Source organism: Aythya marila (genome assembly GCF_965140915.1).
Source record: "Aythya marila genome assembly, chromosome: 3".
Taxonomy (NCBI): Eukaryota; Metazoa; Chordata; class Aves; order Anseriformes; family Anatidae; genus Aythya; species Aythya marila.
Window position 1 is genome coordinate 86,212,813 of NC_139044.1, and position 24,736 is coordinate 86,237,548.

The 24,736-nt window shown below is 40.0% G+C and overlaps 1 protein-coding gene across 3 annotated transcripts in view; it reads right to left on the bottom strand.

Annotated features, from left to right (window-relative positions):
- SENP6 (SUMO specific peptidase 6) overlaps positions 1–17,585 on the bottom strand; it is an 81,625-nt gene extending 64,040 nt beyond the window's left edge. For 2 of the 3 annotated variants that reach the window (XM_082756668.1, XM_082756667.1), the window contains exon 1: positions 17,336–17,584. In XM_082756668.1, coding sequence (XP_082612794.1) covers positions 17,336–17,387 — 52 coding nt within the window. In that variant the 5' untranslated portion in view covers positions 17,388–17,584. Of the gene's footprint in view, positions 1–17,335 lie in introns of all 3 variants that reach the window. The other variant, XM_082756666.1, reaches the window with a different exon arrangement.
- Between the last annotated feature and the right edge of the window lie 7,151 nt (positions 17,586–24,736).

Consider the following 24,736-nt stretch of genomic DNA (forward strand, 5'->3'; position numbering starts at 1 on the left):
GAAAAGTTCCTCAAATACCCCCGCTACCTTTTCAAAAAGGTGGTATCACACTAGCTACCTTCTCATCTAGTAGCAGAAAGACGATGCTAACCAACAAGTAACGTGCTGTGGTCATCTCCTGCTTTATCCTCAAGTTCCTCTTGTAACACTTGGATAAATGCCATTTCATCATGCTGCCTTGCCCATTGTTTGCCTGACATACTACATTTTCTTCTGCTGATGTTTCGTTTTGAGACATAACTCTACCATATTCCTTCTTAAAAAAATTCTGGCACAAAGACCTCTGTAAGCGTTGCTGAATTGGGTTTAAACAATTCTGGTTTTTGGCTGACCTCATCTTCTCCAAAGCCTCCTTTTGTAACTTCAGTGCCTACGCACCCTACAAGTACTCCAGAAATTCTTCTGCCGAGCCTGAAGAAAGACTCACCATTAGTTTATACTAATTGAGAGTTGTTTTTTTTGACTGCCACATTGTATTTTTAAGTTTAATTCACCTGTATTATTATTAATCTCTGTTTTCCTCATTCACGCAAAAAATTAAGAAGAACAATGTTTTATTTCAGACACCTACCCATATCCTGCTGTGTAACCATGCCAACATTTTGGGGGCCTTTTGAAGTCTATTTAAATAAGCAGCATGCATTTGCTGTAAGCTTTCAATATGGTGTCTTTAAATAACTCCCAAGCTGCCTGCAAATATTTTACCCTCTGGCTGCATCTTTTACTTCCTTTTCAAGAAGTTTAAGGGTTTCTTTAGTCTTCTCTTGCATTAAGCATTTCTATATCAGATGATTTTCCTCCAAGTTTAGAAATTCAACATCTTTACAGGATATTATGCACTTCAATATATGAACATACTGCAAAGTTTCCAACACCACCACTCACAACATTCTGCAGAACAAGTACATCCTAGAGTCACAATTTCACATGAGAGAATCAATGAAGCATACTGTCACTTCCTTTTGTGCACAAGGGTTTCCTCTAGAAGGAGAGCCAAAAGGCAGTGTTTCATCGAGACTTCTGCTATCAGTGTCCGCTATCTACCCAGCTTATAAATTTCTAACAGGTTACAGTTGGCATCACCCTGGTTAAGTAATCAGTAGTTCCTGTGCTATATTTTCCTTCATAGACATTGAATCATTATGGTTGGAAAAGACCTCCAAGATCATCTGGTCCAACCATCCCCCTGCCACCAATGTCACCTACTAAACCATGTCCCTAAGCACCACGTCCAACCTTTCCTTGAACACCCCCAGGGTTGGTGACACCACTTCCCTGGGTAATCCACTCCAGTGCCTGACTGCTCTTTCTGAGCAGAAATGTCTCCTCATACCCAACCTGAACCTCCCCTGGTACAACTTGAGGCCATTCCCTCCAGTCCTATCACTAGTTATCTGCAAGAAGAGGCTGACCCCCAGCTCCCCACACCTTCCTTTCAGGTAGCTGTAGAGAGCAATTAGGTCTCCCCTGAGCCTCCTCTTCTCCAGACTAAACAACCCCAGTTCCTGCAGCTACTCCTCATAGGACTTGTGTCCCAGGCTCTTCACCAGCTTCTCTGGACATGCTCCAGGGCCTCGATGTCCTTCTTGTAGTGAGGAGCCCAAAACTGAACACAGGATTCAAGGTGCAGCCTCACCAAAGCTGAGTCCTTGAATTCATCTGTATCCCATTTAATTTTTTGAGCCATTTAAGTCTGATCTGACTTGAACATTGTCTGGAATATAGAGTACTTGTTTAGCCAACACTATCTGTTTTCCATTAGTCCCCTTTAGCTCCCTTTTGTCACAATGTTTAATTATTTTCCTTCTAATTTCAAGTAAGTTCATTCTGCCAGCTTCTAGTTCTCCCATTTTACCTGAAATATTTCTCTATGTTCCTTTATACAAATAAGGCAAACACTTATAAGATTTTTTTATGCTTCTTATATTTAGATCAGACTATTGCACTTAGTCTTTTATACCTGCATTCTTATTTGAGTTTTACCAGCCACAGTAGGGGACGTAATTTTTGGTACTGAATGTACATTACATCAAACCATGTGCTGCTACACTTCTATCAGCCTCCCCTCACTCTTTAGGTGCCAACAGACTGGCTCTATTTTCATTTTCAGAAAATCCATCTCACCGAAGAGAACTCCCTCTCCTAAGAAGAAACACATACGTTAATCCATCTTCCCCACAACTTTTTTTCTGACATTGGCTGTTTTTGTGGTCCTGCACTTGCTACAGAAGGTGCTAAGTTTTCTATCACAGGGATTGATACTACCAACTCTTCTGTTGCATTCGCTACAAATCTTCAGCTATCTTACGAAGTTTACCATCTCCGTACCCAAAAGACAAATTGTCACAGATTCCGTCTACTGTCATAAACCCAGAAACCTGTTTGTGCACTATTCCAGTCCATCGCTGTAGACCAGCTAACTTGTCTGTGGAAGAACACCCTTGGAGCCCTCGCTCTGCTCACTCAACTCTGGATCAATTTTAACATCCTCTAGTATTCCTGGCTTTACCAAAAATATGAATCTATAAGTATATCATCATCTCAACCAGACTGCTCACCCAAGTTACTTGATCTAAATGGTCACTTGGGACCTGATTCTATATAGGATATATTTTTTTTAAAGAGTTGTAAGACGTCATGTGTCAGAAATGCTGTTTCAAACTATTTTTTAAGACTTGAATTTGCAACCTGTATTTACTTGCAACCTGTTTTAGTCTTCACTAGTATACTGGCTCTGGCAGTATGCATATGAATACCACCATCTGCCAGCAAGACAGATTCATACCCAGAAGGTGAAAATATTCAAATAAGCAGACCTGGCCATAAGAGACTTAGCCAACAGAAGTCAATTACTCTCCCTTTGCCCAAGAAAGCCAGCATGTTGGAACAGATTTCACTACCAAGCACAAATTGTTATTCCTCTCACTACAAGCTCCCTTTTGAGCTGGGAGATTAGGAATCCTGAGCCCCCAGAAACTAGATGGAATTTAAGTGGACATCTTATACAGGTGTATCGCATGTATTTCACTGTTTGTTAAAATAATTATCATTTACATGCCATTTTTTAAATGCCAATTAAACAAAATTTGCTGGAATAGTGTACTTCAGTTTTTATTAAATCTTTTGTTTTTAACCACATCCTGAAGCCATCCTTTTAAAAATCTACATATTGCCTTTTTGGGTAAAACTTAAGCAATTAACTGATTTTGGGTTACAAAGTACACCTGCAGGAAGAACAGCAGAAAGCAGATTAACCTCTCTAAGTTACTCAGTGTTGACACGGTTTTGTAAACTCCTTTAGCAGGAGTTTCCATCATTCAACAATATTGTTGAGTATAGCTAAGCTAGAGGGGAAAAATATCCACAATGGATCTCTATGAAATAAGAGCAAAGTTGCACATTTGCAAAAAAAAAATAAAAAATCTGTCCATCAACAGTGACGTGAGGGGTGGCATATCCAGTACTTAGTAAAGCTCTAGTGTCCAACAGAAGATGGCATTTTGGAAGATTTGCTTGTATGTCTTGTACTCTGTGGTGTCAGGCCAGTCATTCCATGTGAATCTGTATTACAGTTGACCAGAAGAGCATACCTCTAGTATTGTTCTAGATGTGATACCACACACACTTATTGGTTACACGAAGAACACTCTTAACTCCTTTAGGAAAGCAATTTTTTCCTATCATTAGATTGCCAGAGACCTTAATGTTTCTATTACAACACCCAGAAGCATTTACAAGTCTTTAGTCTGCTGAGATACCATGCATTTCTATGCACCACCCTGCACATAAAAGCTAAACTAAAGGTTTGCTTTGGGACTAAGGAGTTTTTCCAGAGGACCTGAAATGTACATACTTTTTCTCCAGTTACACCGGTCTAAAAACAAAAATAATACAAGCTTTATGTTATAAATGTTTTGACCATCACAACTGCAGACAACTTAGCAGATGCCATAGCATTCACACACAAAAAAAGCAAATTAATTTAAATGCACTCAGACTCATTCCCTTCATCCACAATCATATTTAGGTAATGTATAAAGAATGCTTCTGAGCTAATCTGTTGTTCATTGGAAGTCGTCACATGTATTGATAAAAGAATACGATTATTCATAAAAATGTGACTAATTTGGAATAATTTATAGTTGTTTTTACTTTCCCTGTTGTTTCCTTACTCTTTCAGATAGGCTTCTGTGTAAACTAGCTTTTTATCTTCGAGGTTTGATATGATCAGCTCTAATAGGTCAACTGTCTGACCACAGTGAGACCGCACTGTCATTATTTTGTAGCAGCACTGCACGAACTGGTTTACACATCCACTCACTTCCTGAAAGCTGGGGCTCCTTGCTCCTGCCCTGCACCCTGCATAGGCAGCCCAGGTGTTTCTTTACCAAGAGCAGGCCAAAAGAAAGGACCAATTTGGGCAAAAAAAAATACGCACACGCATGTGTCTGTGCCTGTGTGTGTGGTGGAATTATTTTTCAGACATATCAGCTCCCACCTGTTCAACCACACTACCATTGCACAGTAGAGGTAAGGGGTTTACAGGACCAGCCTGTTTTAGGCACTGATGCCAAAAAAATCTCCATGGAACAATACCTTAGCCTGCATTTATAGCTAAACATTCAGAGATCTATTGCTTAAAAGATACTTTACCTTTCTTCTTCCTAAATTACCCAGAGATGTAAAACCAATGCAAATTCATGTCCAGTAGTGGGCAGCAATTATAAATTGATAGTGAGATATTCCACCAAGTACACAGTTGAGTGGTAAAGCTCTGATGCTATATAAAGGATACGAAGTATGGATACAACATTGTTATGTTACATACGAAGGCAACTTCTTTTCTCAGATACTTAAGGAAAATAGTAATAAGAACTTTTTAGGAATGCTATTGGAACAGAAAATCAATGATAAACACAAAGAATCCACTACCAGACCGAAAAGAAAAATTACAAAGAAAAAGCATTTGTAAGAGGTACGTAGTTCAAAGATGGAAAAGCACCTGCGTGTCCTGACCAAAGACCTTTTTTCCCTCCAGAACTTCCATGTGCACTGTGCTCCTTACAGCGCAGAGTATCGTGCAGAATGATCGGAACCAACACCACAGAACTGCTTAAGCACGATCACTCACTGAACTTTTACAATTTTCTGAGAACTGATAACAACAACTAACAAAGGAGGACAGCTTTGAAGTACGTATTTTCTTTACAACCTCTTTGATGGTTTTTCCAGTAAGACAGCAGTGGTAACCATACGACGGGCAGCCAGTGTTTCCTTGAGCCCTTCTACTGACTGTCCCAACAGAGAAGCAGAAGAGGCTGCCATTGGGATCGAAGCAGAAAACAATACAGAAGTACTTTTAAAGGGCCTCTTCAGTTACATCAGCAGCCAAAGGACTGCCAAGGAAAACGTGCACATATCACTCAGTGACACTGGCAGCCTAGTGACAACAGTCACAGAAAAGGCCAAGGAACTCAATCCTCCTCCCCCTGCTCCCATTTCTCTGCTAAGTTCTGCCCTCCAGCCTCCCAGTACCCAGCTCCAGGAGCAGAATCTGTGGGAACACAGCACGATACGCTGTCAGGGAAGATAAAATTGATAAACACTTAAGCCAGTGTTTGACTTCTGTGAGGACTTTGACGTGGTCTCCCACAGGGACCTTTTATCTAGATTGGAGAGAGAGATGAACTTTGTAGTGAATGATAAGGCGAGTGGAAAACTAGCTGGACCAAATGGAAACCAGCACCATCAAAGAATGATGACAAATCCAGCTGGCTGCATCCCTAGACAATCAGTACCAGGGCCAATACTGCTCGAAGTCTTCTCTCTCTCAGTAAGCCTGTCACCTACTCAATCTTTCCACAGAACTTAAATAACTTAAATAACATCAAAAGGCAAAAGGATCCAGCGATATAAGACCTCTGATGCTAGATGGAAAACAAACTAAAAATTTAGAAAGGAAGGAGAAAGCTTCAGTATTTTTATAGTCAGATATTTTCTCTGTATCTACTTTCCCATTTTTTAAGAAAACTTGGAGAATAAAAGGTTAGGATAGAGCAGGGACAATTTCTAAACTGCCAATGTACTCTAAAAATGTGGAAATGTATAAAGCTAACAAGCCATTTCAAAGAGGATGACACTTGAGTAAGAATTCTAGAATGTGATTCCTGTGGCAAATCACTATGTGACATTAATCATACATGATCTCAAGTTTTGAATACTGGAAGAGTTTTAGAAGATGAGCAAAACGTGGCAGGAAACAGTGCATTATGCATCTGATTTGCACACTTCTGATTTCAGACTTCGTTATGCACTGTGGGATCTATCTTCATAAAAAAGCTAAGCTTGTGCAACAGAGTATGTAGCAGCACTAAACAAACAGCCATCTATTTTTAGAAAGTGCTGAGAGGCAGTTACAGATACAGTCAGATTAACCATCTAGCCTAACTACCTGGAAATAAGGCAACCAACACTTTAAGAAGGTTTCCTGGTTTGATGCAGTAATTGGAACTTCGGCTTGAAATGAAGCACTTTATCAATATAACTAAAAAGAAAGGGAAAAAATCAAGAATTTCTATTATTTACATTTCTAGAATTATCCTGAAAACTTTGCAAGAGTATTTTGGGCAGACATTGTCCCGCCTGTAAAACTATAGTCCAGAAAGGTTCCATGACAAGAATATAACTTGCAAAGATATAACAGAAGAAACCCTACAATGTAATTTAAGGAGAAAAAAGCCAGACACTTCTTTGATGCTGTCAATTGTTCAAAATCCTCCTGAAATGGACAGCAAAAAAAGCACACAGAAAAGAAAACAACAAAGAAAACCTCAATAACTTGGTCAAATGAAAAGGGCACATCTCAGAAAAATCTGAGTAAGGAAAGGATGAAAGGAGGATGAAAGAGTTATTTAAACTCTAGGCTATGAGAACAGTTTGCATTTACCTTTCTGTGGAGGCCAAAGACCTGTTTTTTTTTTTTTTTTTTTTTTCCCCTATTCCCTGTAACACTGGCAAGCCTTCACACACATACAAGAGGGCGGTCAGCTGGATTAGATTGCTAATATGGCTGAAAATGAGTGCAGGCTAGCTCCACCAACACATTTTCTTCCTCTAAAATGAGTTTTCTGCCAATTTAGCTCCTCCAGCCAACTTGCTGCAAAGCCAGAGAAGCATCAGCGTTGACACAAGCAAAGCTGCACCAGCCCAGGCCCTGGGAGGGGCAGCAGGACAAGCTGACAGCAGCATGGAGCTGGCAGGCCTGGCCCGGCTGCAAATCGCTGCTGCGGTGACTTGTAGGGTCACACAGTATGGCCCCACACCTGGGGGCTTCTACCGGTTACAAAATGACCCTGCACACATACACACAGCTAAAAATCCAGTAGAATATCTTTTTAAAAAGAAATATGAAAACATAATCAGAGAAGTGCAACACAAGAATGGACAACAACCTCCTGCACGCACTAGATGCACTCTATGGACTTCAAGAGGACTTCAAGTCCATTTGCAGTCAGATGTTGTTAGGTCAATGGATGGAGTCAATGATCTTAAGGGTCTTTTCCAACCCATTTGACCATTCCATGGTCGAAGCTATAAGGCAAGGGAACCAGAGACCAGTTCAGCAGACATCGAGCAGCTGGTCACCCAGCAGCTCTGCAGGCTTCGCTGGCTTTGTAATGTAAGCTTAGATATTACATTTAAGTATCTTTATTGAATCCCATTACACAAAGTTCAAGTAAATTTGAAGAAAATATTGTAGCGTAAGTGCGCATACACACAAAGGCAACATCAACACAGTAACATGTTTGCAAATTTCTCTACTGCGTCACCACGGAAAGGCATTCTAGCTTCTTCACACTATTTCTTTCCTTTGAGACAATATAGATTAGCAGCCGCAAAGGGGGTGGTTTAAAATGGCAGAGCATTGCAACTACAATATTACATTTACAACACAAATTTCTGTAATGGCAGTATTAAAGTTAACCAGACCTCACAACGAGTTTCAGGAACAGGGACAACTGTTAGCTAAATCATAGGATGCTAAAACTCTCTCTAAAAAGGAAGAAATAAAATAATAAAAAAAAAAAAAAAAAACAACACACAACTGTAACATCCCTGAAAAACTGAGTATTTTCTCAATCATTACTTTTAATGGCAGTGAAAACAAGGAAGTACTACTGATCAAGTAATTTTTAATATAACAGAATAACACACGTCAGCTTGCTAACTGCACCCAATTCTGAACTTGTTTTAAGAGCTATCACTCAAAAGACAACTGAAGCAAAACACTGGGCTTTTAAGAGACTATCCTGCAGCTGGAGATGGGCTTCTGCCATCTTCATCCGAACACGCAACCCACATTTATCTTCATCAAAAAACTATCAAGATCTAAGGAAGTGTATTCTGGGTTTCTATCGGTCCTTTCTATTCCAAGTCACTCTTCCAAAGAAGTGCAGCGCCTTCTCCATCTAGTAAGCACTGCACTAGACGACAAACAGCTTTTTGACTACACGCATGATGGAGACTTTTTTTTTTCTGGTATCCGTCAGGTAAAGATTCAGTTACTACCAACTTGCCTTATGGCAGCATCTAGTAATCTCACCTAAAGGTTTACCATCTGACTGTGCTAAGCAAATGCAGTCATAATAATGTGGACCAGAACAGCCCAGAAGTCCACTTTTTGAAAATTTATTTTTAATTTTAAAGGACCCTTAGGGTGCCTCTTGAGCAGTAAGCCTTGGTAGAAATAAAATTACAATGGACTGCAGTGTTTCCAAAAGAAGTGAGCCTCAGAAATTACAAAGGCAATTGCAAATATGAAACCTACCATCCACTGCATAGTTCAAATTCTCATCTAATGGGCTCTTGAATAATCTTTCTGTTAGACTGCCGTATTAAATTCTGTCATCAGCAGGATATTCATATTTTGTTAAATGAGCCATAAAAATCGGACATGCCAAACAAACACAACATTATATCCTACAACTTTAATAAAAATACATCAACAGAATGAATTTTAGTACAAGAGAAAACAACTTTACTGCAGCAGACAAAAACATTCTCATGAAAATAACAAATATTTTCACAGCTGTTTCTTAGAAAAATAAATTTCTAAGATTAAATAATATTAATCATGTCACACAGCACGGTGTTTTACCAGGCCAGACAAATGCTATCCTTATTTATCATTCCCCAAAAACTCTGTGGCAAGTTTTATTTAAAAAAAAAAAAATAAAAAATAACAATACCGGGGAGACTTTGCTTCAGCTCCAGCTTACGCGGTCTGAAAACAAAAATGGGAAAGCTTTGCACAGGGCTTCTGAATCATCACTTCAAGACTCGATCAGAGGGAGATATCCTGAATTTGACTCCTTTCACTCCTAATTACTCTTTCACAGGAGTCACTGGACAAGCATTGAGAACTGTTTTCTTGCCTCCTGCAGCGCTTGCCCGTTACCAAAACCTGCTGAAAGGCCTGCTGACCAACCTGGGAAGAATAACCACAGCCTGCTAATTTATTTCCTCCAGTCCCCAGCCTCCACCATCAGCGAGTTCTGTGCGGATCTCAACCTGTTATTTAAAATAACTGAACTTCCCTGGGCAGAGTAAAGCTGATGTTGCACAAGAGGATTTATTCTTAAGTTTAAGTTCCAGACTGCACCTTAAGCTGACTTTACAGCTCGCCAGAGACTGAAGGGGGAACGTCCTACTCCTGACACGCAGAGGCCGGCCGCCCTCCCCAAAGCAATCCATTGTCCTGCCTCTCAGGCTTACCCTTCAGCGAGCAAATTCAACAGAGGTTTGGCAGAGCGCCGATCCAGCAGGACAGTACACAGCAAATTCAACCTCTCTGGCAATAAACCGCTCCGTCCCTGGGGCGATGGGCAGTGTGAGACACACCGCCAGGCTGGATGCTGGGGGAGGCCGGAGGGGATAGAGCAGCAGACCTCCCCCACCTGCGGCAGGGGGCCCTCAGAGCAGCACAGCTGCACCACGTAATGCTTTAATCAGTTTAAAACGTTCTGTTAGTCCCTATGCCTAAACCAGTTAATAATTTTAAGCCTTGCAAAGAGAACCAATAAATAGTTGGCGTGCAGCTTTACATTCAAAATGGAGCTGCAGCATGATAAGATAAAAGCAGCAACGTCACAGTTCACTGCGTTAGGAAATCCACGCACACGATTTATCGTTACCTCATTCCAGACAACGGCATCACACCACAATCATTTTACTGTTCTTTGGACAGTTTATTTTGAAGGAATTCTTTTCACATTCAGTATCTGCGAGCTGCAGACTGCTTGTGTGCATTAGCTACGAGACGCCGGCATTCTTGCTTTCACTACAATCATTTTAATAAGCAACTATCCCCATACATTATTAGAACATAATTCTTTCCATGAATTACTTAGAAAAAGTTATTCAAACAAGAGCATTGCCAAAATGTTATTTCTTTAACTCGTAGCAGACATTACACCATAAACAAAACCAAAAAGACTTCAAGTTATTTGCTCTTAATTATTCCTGTTAGTTACAGTACCCAAATAACCATTAGCCATTCCGGATTCTGATTTATACTACACTGTAATTCAGAGACTGAATCCCATTTGGCACAATCCCCAGTTCTGTGCAGGGAGACACCACCATACAAGAAAATTAAGTAAGTTTGCAACACTTTTGCTACATTCTATTTAAAGTACTCAAAGACATCTCACAGCTATGTGTATGTACTAAGGAACTAAGCTCTAGTTATAGTGTTAGTAGTTTTCCAAAAAAAGCTTCCATCCTAAACATTTGTATCACTGAATTAGGCAATGATTTAATGAATAAAACCACACCATTTGTTTTTAACTCACCATATAACACCTGATTATCTTTGCCACTTTTCCTGAAGGCCAAGAAACTTCTTGGCATCAGCAGCAGAATCAAAAACATCTTTTATTTCGGATTTGTGAAGGGACAGGGCAATAGGGATTAGCAGGTAATTCTTTTTGGACCATGACATCCACCAACACAGGCTGCAGAGCACCCACCCATTCAGAAAAGTACTATTTACTCCTGAGAACGTGACATTAACAAGCAACTGACTTGGCCAACCCAATGACTCCACCACAGCTTAGGATCAGCTTCACCTGAAAATATTACACATTCACTGCTGTTGAATACTGTAAGAGAAAGCTTAAGACATGCTTTTAAAAATTAAGGAAGATAAAATTACCACTGTGTTTATTTCTATGTAATGAATAATAACATATATATATAGATATATTTAACTTTAAGCAAGAACTAATCGAGAGCATCAGACAAATTTCAACCTACAAAAAGTAACTGCCCTACAAAAACTCCAACTTCAAACTAAACAGGCACTAACCGTGGGGCCCAGAGAAAGAAGCATTCCAACTTTGTTTTTTCCTCCAATGGAAGTGTCTTCCAGAACTACTAAGTTAAGAGTTACATTTCTGCTTCTTCCCCCAGAAGAATTTGTCCCCTCTATTTCTACAGCCTCCCCAGCTGCAGGAGCTCCATTTTTATCTTGTTTTCTCAGCCTCCTATCTTCAGCTATCCTGTACTCTTCAACTCCTCTCTGCAACACACACACATCCATGCAAGGCATACACTGACCTGTGCACGGAGTCCCCCCGGCCCCTGACTTCTCAGCCAGTGTGGGTACAAACATCACTTCACAGCAAGCTGAGCCATGCTGAGGAAACACTGAAGCCTTTGCTCAAGGGACTCTAATTATTGATTCTTCTGAATTAGTAAAGTGGGCAAATTTCACAAAGTCTCTATCTATTTACTTGTGAGGTATCTATTCGTCAAACAAAAGGGTTCAAAAGTGTTAGTAGGAACAGAAGAAACAAATTGATGATGGCTAAAAAAACCACCCAAGCACCACATATTCTTATAAAGCATTCCTTAAAAGTGACAAGTTGAGTTTGGCTATTAGTCTCACTTTACAGGACCTGCTACAACACAAAGCACCTTGACATCCCTCAGTTATCTCAATTATAGACACAGTTAAAACCCTACAGAAGAGGTGAAGGCTGATACTGCGCTGAAATGTATGTGCAGTCTTTCAGAAACAATAGCAATAAAAGCCAAAGTAGTTGTTTAGATCATTTCAGTAAATAATCCATTATGTGTTTTTATCTCTGTACATAAAACAAGCAGCAAAATACTAAAATATCCAAATAGGCTCATTATAGAAGTATTTGTGCAAGCAAGACATTTGCAAAATGCTGACTTATCTTTGCTAGCAAGCCATATATTGATGCTATTATTTATGTTATTACTATTATTTTTATCCTTACACTTACATCAAGAAGAGTGTAAGGATCTATTTTAGGAAGATAGCCAAGTTCCTGATTTGGGTTTGGTGTTTTTTTGCCACTAAAAGACAGTAGAATTTCCTTCCAAATCCAAGTGCCATAAAGTAACGGATGAGGCCTGCTGCACAACACAATTACTTACACCCAAAACTTCTATGTCCCACTTAGTGCAAAACTATTATAGCAGCAGCTACCAAATGATAGATGTGCTTTTAACTAAAACCCAGAAAATTGCACACAGATGCCTTCCAATTTAGAAAGCCAAGGACAAGCCTGGGCTCCTAAAATCCTATCTCATAATTAAGATGAAGCAAGAAGGAGATGATGTGGAAGCAGACTTGGGCACGGGCTATGTGCTACCGAATACATTACAACGTGTTTACAGAGCATTCAAAAACTAAGGTTTTTACTATCTTCCCACATGCTTTAAGAAACAGTTTCTCTTTTTATTAACATTTCATGCCATTTATTGCTTATGTTAGATTGACAAAAAACAGGGTAATATGAAGATAATTTCAATTCAATTTTTCTGAGAAACAGTTCTCAACAAGTGGGCTTAAGATCTCCCCACTCAATACCAGAAGTTAATGCCACTGTAGTGAATGAGGTGTCCTGTTCTTAAAAACGTTGGAAAGGACACTGAAACAATGGGCTGAGAAGAAAGAGATGCAATGCTGTAAAAAAAAAAAATCCAAATGGGGCTCAAGACAGGGAGACATGAGAGAGCCATTAGAGTCACGAATTTCTCACTTTCAGGTAGAAAACTACTCTGAAGAAAAACAGAAGAAAGGAACAGGACATATCTGGACACTGATGGGGCTGAGGGAGACCAGGGGAGTCTGGTCAACAGCATAAAGAAGTTTAGCTTCTGCTAAAGACACAGAAGAAGGTGAATGATGTTCCTTCAGTTCCAAGCAAATACTTATCTCCTCTAGGTCATCAATAAATGTGTCAGAAACAGCTTCAGAGACCATTAAAACAATTAATAATTTCACTGTTAAGAGTAAAATAAATAGAAGAAGGATAGCAGGTGGAAATTTTTCAAGTATTCTATCTAAATATATACTCCACTTTGCCCTCCTAATTTGTGTTCTGCTCATCAGATTTCACAGCAAGATAAAAGCAATGAAAAAGCAGGAAAGGCTGACCACCACTTCAAATTGCAACTCGGCATCTACACAGGATCACAAGCAGGGCCTGTGTTTCTGCGCTGCCCCAGAATCTCTGCCTCCTTTAAGAAGATACACAAGTCCACAGCTCTTCATTTTGTGAAGACAATCCTTTATATGTGAGCTGAATGAAAAACTACACAGTCTTCTAGAGTCCTCAGACAACTGCGAAGTTTCTTCTGCTGCTGCTAATGGGTAATCCAAATAGCTTTCTCATTTGTTATTAGGAAACCTGTAGCCAAGAAAATGGAATGAAAATTGAGCAAATTCCTGTCATGACTGCACTCAAATCTCTCAGCAGCTCTGAAGGTAGGGACTGGCAACATTCCTTAGAGAGGAGGTCCTCAAACAGAAACTTCAAAATTAGTTCCCAGTATCACTACTGTAACCACCACATTTTTAAGGGGAAAAAAAAAAAAAAAAAAAAAAAAAAAAAAAACATGAAGGTATAAAAGGTTTCTCCTTTCTTCTGGAAAATACAGGATTTAGAATACTTTATACAGTTCATCATTTCTCTTCTCCAGTCCTAAATTAAAAGCCTCTCTATATCCATGCAATAGATAACAGGCAATATCTCCTTGCAGCTCAATAACATCTAAAGGGGCAGAATATAACAAGAGTTCCCACAATTTTTCCACGGGAGTAACAATCAATAGTATTCTCCATTCCTATAGTAAGCAATGAACATCCCCTCCTCCTAAATCTAAATGGATTTATCTGCTTTACATTTTAGGTCTGACTATCAAGTAAAAAATACAAGAATTCATGCAGACAAATCTCTGTTCGCTAAATTTCTCGTCCTCCAAATCAGGAAAAAAATCCCATGCAACAGGGCTACTCTATTCACACAAATTTCTGCACATTCTTCCTATGGCTTTGAAACTTTACTGAGGAGGAAAGTAAATTCAGAAAACAAGGAAAAGGTTTTATGAATTCCACTTGCAAACTAGCTAAAATAACAAAAATGCAGTACTTTCCATTCTTCCAACGTTAACAGTCCCCACATCTCAAGGGAATTAAACGTGCAAGTCATGTATATTAATAGATATGATGTCTATTAACATACTAAAAACTATTACCACCCCTCCAGAAGGATAATGAATGCAGCTTTAAAGTGTCAAATATTATAGTTCTAGGAATCTTTTCCACATTTTCCATAAGACAATCTATACAACACAGCATAAAAAATGATGACACATTAGATATGTTAAACTGGCCAAAAATCTGAATGCTAGTATGAATCACACTACTGAAGAACAACATTAGCAGAAAGGCAATAGATAAATCACTCCAGGAACACCCTTCCAGAAAGACCCCTTTGTTTTTATTGGAGAATAATGAAAATATTAAAAGAAAACACTTGAACAATAGAATAATAGCCTATTTCTTTATGTTAATGTTTAATGCACTGAACGAGAAAAAAGCAGCACCTTACTGGACATTTGTAATCAAAACCAAAATTGCTATCTTATTTTGCAAGCAATTAATTTCATTCGAGTGCATTGTTTATCTCAAGTCTGACTGATAGTCAATGTAAGCGTGAAGCACCAGAATTTTCCATGCGCATATATACACAGAGAGGTACATATTTAAACAGAGCAGTTTCTGTTAGATTGAGCTCAATTACAGTGACAGACATAACATGCATTTGGTACCTAATTCATTTGTTTTGAGCATTAATGGCAGGGATGAACAGAAGAATTCTCAGTTCTCCCTCTTCACTCTATCAACCTTTACTCTAACACTTCTGAAAACACCAAGCAAACAACTGTTACTTGCTGCTTACATAGACTCCAATGGAGTCTGTGAAATATATAGACTCAGATTAGGCAGAGATTTAATTCTAGGCTCAGATTCTAATCATCACCTTGCAGTTGAGTTGCTAAATTCCCTACTCCATGCCCATTTTTTTCTGGTTTTGTCCATGTTGTACTTGTTTCACAAAACCTCCAACTCTTATGCTTGTCTGAAGTCCAACCTTTGAATGAATAATGTTTGTTCAAACATGCTGTCATACATTTCCAGATTTAAAACTGCTAGATAATCCACAGAGATACCTTGTATGCCTTTTTCCTATGAAGTCAACACACCCTAATAAGAGGAAACCTCTCAGGTAGCATTTGAAGCACTTCTTTTTCCTTTGCTTCAAGTCAGTACAAAGTTTACCTGCTCTTACTAGACCTGTTACAGTATTATCATCCCATTTGGACTTGGTCCACCCTCGTAAATCTTCATCACCACTGTCCATGTTAGGTTTTCTTCACAGAAGATTCCTAACGCATACATGCGAGCATGCTTGCACACTCTTAGGGTTTGCATCCCATCCCATCATTAGTCCTAAAATTAGCATGTCCCTGAATAAAGAGGAAACACAAACCCGATTGATTACTCTGCCCATCAGCCATGGAATATTGAAACTTCCAAGGGGGATGCTATCCAGTGTCATGTTGATACTGCTGTTGAAATGGGATCTCAAAAATAAAAAATGGGGGTGCTGCACATGAAACTTATCTATTGTTAGCCACCTGTCTAACCAGCATGCAGCCAAGGTGCACAGAGAAGACAGTGACTAAACACCACCCTGGCACTCTGAGCAGTACAAGCAAACCTCACTGTATTCTGTAGAGAAAGTTCAGGAAAAAAAATGGGTGTCCACAATGGAGAGTCCTCCTTTCACCACCAAACACCTTAAAGGTAGAAGGGAGGTAACGTGACAGCAATTATTAACCAGAAGGCGTTTCTGAACATCAGTACTTCAGATTAGTTATTCAAAGCAGCAAATAGTATTTTGTTCACTATTATGCACTATTTCTGCTCCAGAACCTCTAGTAACAAGAAACAAAACCCAACATCCCGCAGGAAGATCTGCAAGAGGTAGTACCTATAATATACAGATCATACTATATCACCATTGCTAAGCTTACACCTGACTTGAAAAACTCCACTCACAAAGAACAAATTAACGTATTTTTTTCCTATCATTGTGATAAGAATTTAGCACCTATGGGCCCATGTTAACATGGTATGTGCTTATAGCAATTTTGCAAGACTACAATAGCAGATGATTTTTTCACGGGTTAAACTGCAAAGAATCAACAGTTAAATACATTCGAAATTCAGTGTACTTTCTGCATTATAATTAAGAGGTTTACGGAGAAAAAAAAAATGCACTGCAAAAAAAAATACTCAAGGCTTTATAAACGCTAAAGGTTCCTTTTAATTACAGCTGATAGATTCATCATCTAATTCTACAAATTACAGCCAAATGTAAGCACCAAACGCGCCCCCCTCCCCAAATGAACCTCAGTGCCAAGCCTTCAAAGTAGCATTTTAGAAGCAGCCCGGCCTCATTTCACGGTGAGGGGTGAAAGGTAGGGCCTAGGCCGGGGCCTGGGCGCCGAGCAGGGGCAGGACGAGCCCCGCTTCCCCCTCGCCCTGCGGCTGCCAGCCCAGCGCCCCTGGGCGCGGAGCCCCCCCCCGCGCTGCGCCAAGCCCCGGCAGCTCTGGGCGCTCTGCCCCTGCGAACAAAACACGGCGCTGCCCCGGCCTCGGGAAATGAAAGAAAGGGAGAAAAAGCACAAGGGATCGGCTCGCCCTCGCTAAGCCCTCCCTCCGAAGCAGGTCTCTTTTCACCAAATGGAGCCAGCCCTGGCGGCACCCTCCCTTCCCCCACGCCACCGGGGCACCTCTCATTGTCGTCGGCCCCCAACGGGGACCCGATGCACGCACAGCCACACACGCACCCGCCTGCCCCCGGCCCCCAGCCCGCTCCGCGCCCCTCGCCGCTCGCCAGAAGCGCAACGCGGGCCGCGTTTGCCCCCGGGGGAGCCGTGCACGCACCTTCCAGAAACAAGCTGTCTCTGCAGCCGCCGCCGCCGCCGCCACCGGCCATCTTCCCGCTGCCGAGCCTCGCTGCCTCACTCCATCGCCCAGCGAGGCGGCGGGGCCTGGCCCTTCCCCCGGCCTGCGCGCTCCGCCGCCCACCCCCACTGCGGAAGGCTGCCCGACCCGCAGCGCCGGCAGCAGCAGCAGCAGCAGCGCCGAGGCCCGGCCCTCTCCGCTCCCTCTCCCGCTCCCCGTCGGCCCGGGCCCCGCTGCCTTCCGGCCCCCGCGCAGCGGCAGCAGCGGCAGCAGCCGGCGGCGGCAGCGCGCCCGCCCCGCTCCGCCCGCCCCCTGGCCGCCCGCCGCAGCCCCCCGCGCGGTCGCCGGCCGGGCCTGGCCCTGGCCCTGCGGCCGCCGCCGGAGCCCGCTGGGGGAGACGGGCCCGGCCGGGGCTCCGCCGGAGCCGCCTCCGAGCCGAGGGGGAGGCAGAGGGAAGGCTGCGCTCGCTGCCGCCCCTCTCTCTCCCCCATGAACGGGGCCTCGGCGGCGCTGCCCTGCCGGGCCCCCCCCCGGCTCCCCCGGGCCGGGCTCGGGCCCCCAGACGCTAAAACGGCCGCAGCGGCGCTGCGCCCTGCACGGCCGGGGCTCGGCCGCTCCCCCCTCGCTCGGGGCTGGAGGTGAGGAGGCGGCCGGGGCCGCGCACAATGAATGAACTCGGCGGCGGGGCCGGACGGGGGCCCGCGGCTCTGCCCCTCGCGGGAGGCCGCCGAGGGCCGAGCAAGGCTGGCGAGTCCTCGCGTTGCGTGCGGCCCGAGAGAGGTGTCTGGAAGCGCACGACGCGGATCCCGCAAAAAAAAACCACGGCGCTGCCAAGGCGACTGCACAGAAATTGCAAGTCATGGCCTCCACTGTGTGTCATTTTTAAAAGGAAAAAAAAAAAAAACAAACAAAAAAAAGAAACAACTCCTTCGGCTAGCACGTAGGGTTTTGTATTTTAAATGGCCTGCCCGTGAAGCCAAAGCACCAAAACATCTTTTAAAAACCGGAGGGTAAATTCTGACAGTCAGGAATTGGCAAAAGCTAGAGATGGCTTTCTTGGCCAGATGCCTTCATCTGACACTAGTAATGCTACTTTAATCGCAGAAACGAGGAATTCATGTCTGATTTAAAGTACCTAGTTTTAAAATGACTTCTCTCTGAAAAGCGAGCTCCCAAAACTAAGAAAACTCAAGACTTCACACACTTAAGTCCTAAAATAGGTTAACTTCAAGTATATGATGCGTATGAAGACTAAAAGCTAGATACAGGAAAACTCTGCAAATTTCCTAAATTAGTTAATTTAATTCCCAGATTTACTGACACCAACCACATTCAAAAGCCAATATGTTTACAAACACTTAAAGAGAGAGAGTGCTGTTTGCACACCAGCAAGAGGTGCAGAAAAGGAAGACACAAAAGATGTCAGTGCTCCCCCAGCGCTATATAGCATCACCAGAGCTAATGAGCAATTAGAAAAAAACTCCAAAAGCTGGATCAGTGCTGCCTAACTTACACTTCTCTGTAGAAAAAGAAAGACTTTCTGAAGGAGGAATCACAAAATATTCTCCTTTCATTAGTAATAAAATTAAACAGGAATCAATTAGGAAAATTCAGTGCAAGCTAATTATGCAGAAACCAGAAGACCATATGTGCTTAATAGAAACCTAACATTAAAAGACCAAAAAGAAAAAAAAGGGAGAAACAACAGAAGAAAGGAAATTTAGAATCTAATTTTATAAAAATACCCTATCATGTCTCAAAAGGGTATCGTCTGGACAGAGGGTTGGTTTATGGTGAAGTCACAACATTAAGTCTGCAAAAACAATTCCTATTTTCAGCTGAGACAGAAAGGTTCAGGTCTACCTAATTCTTCACAGATTTTTAAAAGCTAGGGATTCTGATTTATTGGAATAAATGTATAATGAAGTTTTGTGCTTTTGTTGGTCAAATTATGGTACCAAACTGCAGCTTCACAGTTTCGTATTCAGTGAGCTCAAGCACAGTATAGATAAAACACCTTAAAAAGTATAAATAGCAATGGAAGTTGTGCAGCCTTCATTTTAGACTTTTTTGATTGGTAACATCTACTTAATTATTATTTTTTTTTAATGGAGAAGAGCTGCCTCCAAATTATATCTCACCACTATGTTTTTTTTTTTTTTCCCATTATTTTAAAACTGTTGAAGGATGCAAGTGGCTAGTACGTAGTGAAATCTTTTTTCATAAAGCTTTTATTCATAGTCCACTCTCAGCCTTTTTTTTTTGTTTTGTTTGTATTTGTTTGTTTGTTTGTTTGCTAAGTATTTGTGAAGGAGTCCAATACTGCTGATTCAAGTCTCTTCAGCATCCTCCTAGCTTTGCTTAAAACCAGAGGATTTTGTCCATGTATAATACATAACTGTATCATTAATGAGAAAATTAGCATTCCTATCCCTGCTGGACAAAATCATATAGAATTTACTGCATTTTCTTTCTCTTCTAAGTCCAAATGCTAATTGTCTTCACTCAGTAAGAACCCAGGAATAAAATTTTTTTACAGTTTGTTACTTCCTGGCCTTTAGCAGCCACTAGAAGTTGACCACTTCCATTACGGGTAGGTGTGGTTTGATGACAATCCCAGGACCCAATCAAGATCCTAAATTTACAAACATGTATTGCTCTATTGTCACAGCACTGCATAGAGTGAAAAGCTTACTTACTTCATTAGGTGATTATCAGTTTTTACTTCACCTTAACAAATTCCACTTTTCCTTCTCTTCCCACAATGAAAAGCTTGTTATTAATAAATATTTAGATGAATTAGATGATTTAGTACTGAAGTGACAAATATGTCTTTTTTCTTTGTATTTCTGATTCTTTCCAATTATTTCTTTTCTTTCTGTGTTTTTACGGTTAGCCAACAAAATGGGTGGCTACTGCATAGAAACTGTTTCCTTACTTAAGGAATAAAATAGAATTGGGATTACAATTTCACACCTTCTGTAGTTGTGGCATTATACATTATTTATTTATTTATTTATTTATTACTGCTACATAAATCACAGGGAATTTATTGGTACCCTGAATCAAACCTTTTGTAATTTACAACCCATGAACCCATTCTACAGACTATAATTTGACTTTTTTTTTTACAGTAACATCTTTTAGAAAGTAATTATTATGGACTGAATTATTTGTCATTGTTTTCCACTGCTGTTCTTAGAACTATTCCTTGAATGTATTACAAATGCACAATCTATGCTATTTTAAAAATAAAAGCTTTTCTTTTGTCCTTTTGACCTGATGCCTGTTTCTCCTCTGCATTTTTAAAGCAAAATCAAATATATTTCTTGTGCTTACTTTGTCTTGTTCTTGCTATTAAATTTACTGTTTCACGTTTAGTTTTTGTTGTTGGATTTTTTTGGTCTTGCCTTTTTTTTTTTTTTTAAACCAGGTATTATTTCAGGACAGCTTGCATACCATAGTAAACTCTTCAAGAATATTCCCAAATGGAAGAATACCATTTGTCTATGTGCTAGGATTTTCAATAATGCATCCAGATTTAATTTTTTTTTGTTAAATTTTGGTGTCAAAAGATAGCTTGCTGAGTAAATAGTAAACAAGTATAGGCTGCTAAACATCATCAGGACTTAGACTAAAACATTCTTTTAATTCTTTCCTTGAAGGAGCCAAAGGAAAGTTTTTAAATCTGACTTGCCTACCTCAAAACACGACATCGTGTTGGAGAATAACCATAATGAACAAGAATCTATTAAACTTTCTGTTACTGTCATAAACATTTTGAAAATAAAAATCCTGTTATTCATTGCTGTGGTTGCTGCTTAAATATCTGCTGCACTGTTTTAGTCATTACTACATTACCAAAGAGAAACAGTTTTGCCTTAAATCTGTAAGTTCTCTTGTTGGACAACGAGATCAAGCGACTGTATTGAACTAAAAAGCTATGACTCATTAAGCATCAAAGTGAGAGCTGTAGACCTAAAAGACTGATGGAGAGAAATGTACAACATCATTAGCCACAACACAGCATCAGAGAGTACTTTAGGAAGTAGTATTTCTTTCTGTAGGGTCTGGACTCTGAAAGGCCCTTTTTTTCTGGAAAAAAAGAAGAAAATAGAATTTGGTGCACAGCCCAGAACCACTGTAACAGAGACCGGGAAACATTACCTCTCCTATGTATAAGAATTATAATAGTAATCATGAAAAGAAATTTATAAAAGAGAATGATGTAAAACTCATACGTGTAGTCATACAAAAGAAGAAATGATCATTTATAACTCAAATGTAAAACATCCCATCTGAAAATGTGGAATAATTTTCTATATTTTAATTTATTCCTTAATAATTACATAGTGTAATTATTTTATTGCACATTTTCAGGCAAGGATTGATCGTTGACCAAGTAAAAGAAGCTTTAGAAGATCGTTAAGAAACAAGACTATTGGTAGTAGTTTTGTAAATGTTAAAAAAGGAACACAAAAGGCTGAAGAAAATTTAACAGCTCTGAGACATTTAGAATATATTTTCTTATATATTCAAAATGTCTGTATAAAAGATACCTCAGTATATTTTGACTCACTTTATCATATTTGCTAAGTTTCCTTAAGTAACTCCACTGTTAACCTGAAATAATATTTCCCCCTTCTCCAGCATTTTTATTGTGATATTCTAATGGCAATGTTTTTGCATACAAACTGATCAAATATATTTATTGGTAGCAATCCAAACTTTATCAGTAGGCAACATTATAAGTTTGTTCTTGTCTGTCTTTGAGCAGAACTCTTTCATGATTTTACTACAAGAACAGAAGTTCTAACTGATTTAAAGGAAGCAAAATATAAAACATTGCATTTGTCAACATAAGTAGTATGGCATAACCACAATAGCCTTTCATCTGAGAACAAAAAGAAGATAATGAATGCATCCACAGCATGAAATATTAAAATCAAAGACTATGTAATCAGGGAAACAAAATTATAGAAAAAATTTACCATAATAAAAATAAAAGCTCAGTAAGACTCAAACTGTTACTGAAGACACTTCAGGCATGCAAAAACATCCCACATACAAAACATATTATGCATATATGCACAGTGTCAGATCCCGTCTCCTGCTTTTCAAATCAATGCATAATATGCCTATGTCAACTTTGAATGTCTTTTTAAACATATTTAATAAATATTTAAACTCGGTTCATATTAAGTTACACAGAAGTCACTCTCACAATCACACATGGAAAGAAGAGTTCTTAATTGCCAGATAGAAAACAGAGCTTCTAGATGCTCTATTTTTGTAATGGTCTCACACCCATCAGGAAAGGAAACCGATTTGTAGCTGAAATCCTTGGAGATGCTTTGTAAATAATCATTAGCCTTCATTAGATCTTCATGCCAGTAGAACTATCCAATTTACACCAATGTGTATAATAAACAGAAAACATCTAATCAAACTTGTTTGAGCAAGGTCACGCATTTTGGAGTAGGATCACCTTTCCTCTGCCTATCTGTTTCATAAGATACCTACTTGTATAAAGCTTAAAGGAAAATTACTTTTCAGAGCAATTAAGGCAATCTTTCAGTACAGGTTTTATGTAGGTAATTTCTGGATGTACCTGAATTACATTTCTAAAAATAAACTACATCCAGGAAACATAGACCATCAAATATTAACCTGTATACATACAAGCAGAAAGACATACTGAAGTATGTGTTTGAGTATGTCGGTATGAGTTTGTTTCTTACAGATTTCCCTCTAATCAGAAGAACCTCTAAAATCTGCTTCTCAGGTAAAAAAAGAGAGAAGAGACTGGACTATGTTGATGAATGTGCTTTTGTCTGCCTACTTCACTGGTTAAGTATAGTAGTGACCTCATTCTCATCTGTGAAGTAGAATCAGTAAAAGCACATGTAAGAATAACCATACTGCAAAGAATAGAATCCACACAATAAGGATTTGAAAGATGTAAAGGGATCATTTAGTTTGTCCTCCTACATAGAGTCAAGTTGTAAAGACTTACAATGTCACCAGTATGTGCCCTTACAAATCAGTTTAAAATGGATCTTCAGTCTCCACAGATGGCACATCAGAACATTTTTCCTAATATTAACCTAAATTATCTTTTCTACAGATAAGTTTCTTCTTCTACCTCAATTAGAGGTCACTGTGCTCTTCTGAACAACTTTTATATACCGGGAGACTGCTGTTATGTTTTTCAGTCTTTTCTACAATTCCTTCAGCCTTCCTTCACTTATTATTTTAATCTTCTCCCTGGAGTCCCTTTAACTTGCCTGCATTTTAAAGTGGGGCATTCAAAACAGGATGCAGCACTAATGTAGGTCTCTCTAAAGTCAAGTAAAGCAGAATGATTGTCTTCTGCTTCTGACATACAACAATTCGTTTTAATACATCCTAAAATACTTTGCAACAAAATTACAGTTAAATCGTGGTCAATTTGTAATTCAATATAACTCCCCAGCCCTTTTCTGTACTGTTGTTCCCTGGCTAGTTTGGATTAGTTCATCTGCTTTCTCCTTCTGAAATCTATGATTTTGTACTTGCCATCACTACGTATTATCTTGCTGGTTTTAGATAATTTTCTTCATCTATCCATATCACCTTAAACTCAATCCTGTTATGGCAGGGGCTTGCAATACCTGCAGTCTGGCAGTGAAAATACGAGCAGAATTATGACTAGGACAAGCCTGCTCAGAATCAAATGCCACTCTCAGACCCACTGAAACACTAACAATGCCTTTTTTCAACCTGTTTCCTGTCAATTTTAAGACGTCACACAGGACAATGACTGAAGTCTTACTACAATCAGTATCACCTGCATTCTCTCCCTAATAATCCCATATGCCAACTACCCCACTGAAGATGGATAGAACTGTAGTTTGACATCAGAGCTTTCCAGCTATTCCTAGGAACAGGAGATTGGAATATGCAGAGATATGTAAGAAGACCTTGGTATCAGTGTACTTTAAACTCTTGCTCTTCTTAGTGTTTTTCATCTTAGCCACACAAGGAGGAATGTCATTCTGGGACATTGTTTCCTGTGACAGAAGGTTGTGGATATCCATTGCTTGAAGATGTCGTGTACATTCTTTATTGTAAGTACATCCTAGTAACATAGGCTCCCACAACTCAATCTGTCACACATACAGCAGTTGTCACATGATAGGATGTGTGTTTGGAAGGCTCAGGGCAAGACGAAATTTTCTCCAGAGTTGTGTGGAACTAGGCCCGGTATAATCACTGTGAAATCAGAGGTAAGATATCTCCATGGAGTAGAGTCTTCGCTCTGGTGAAAAGTGTAGACAACTTTAATTGCAGTAAGCAACATGGGCACTGAGACAGGGGAGCTTAAACAAACTGCAGTTG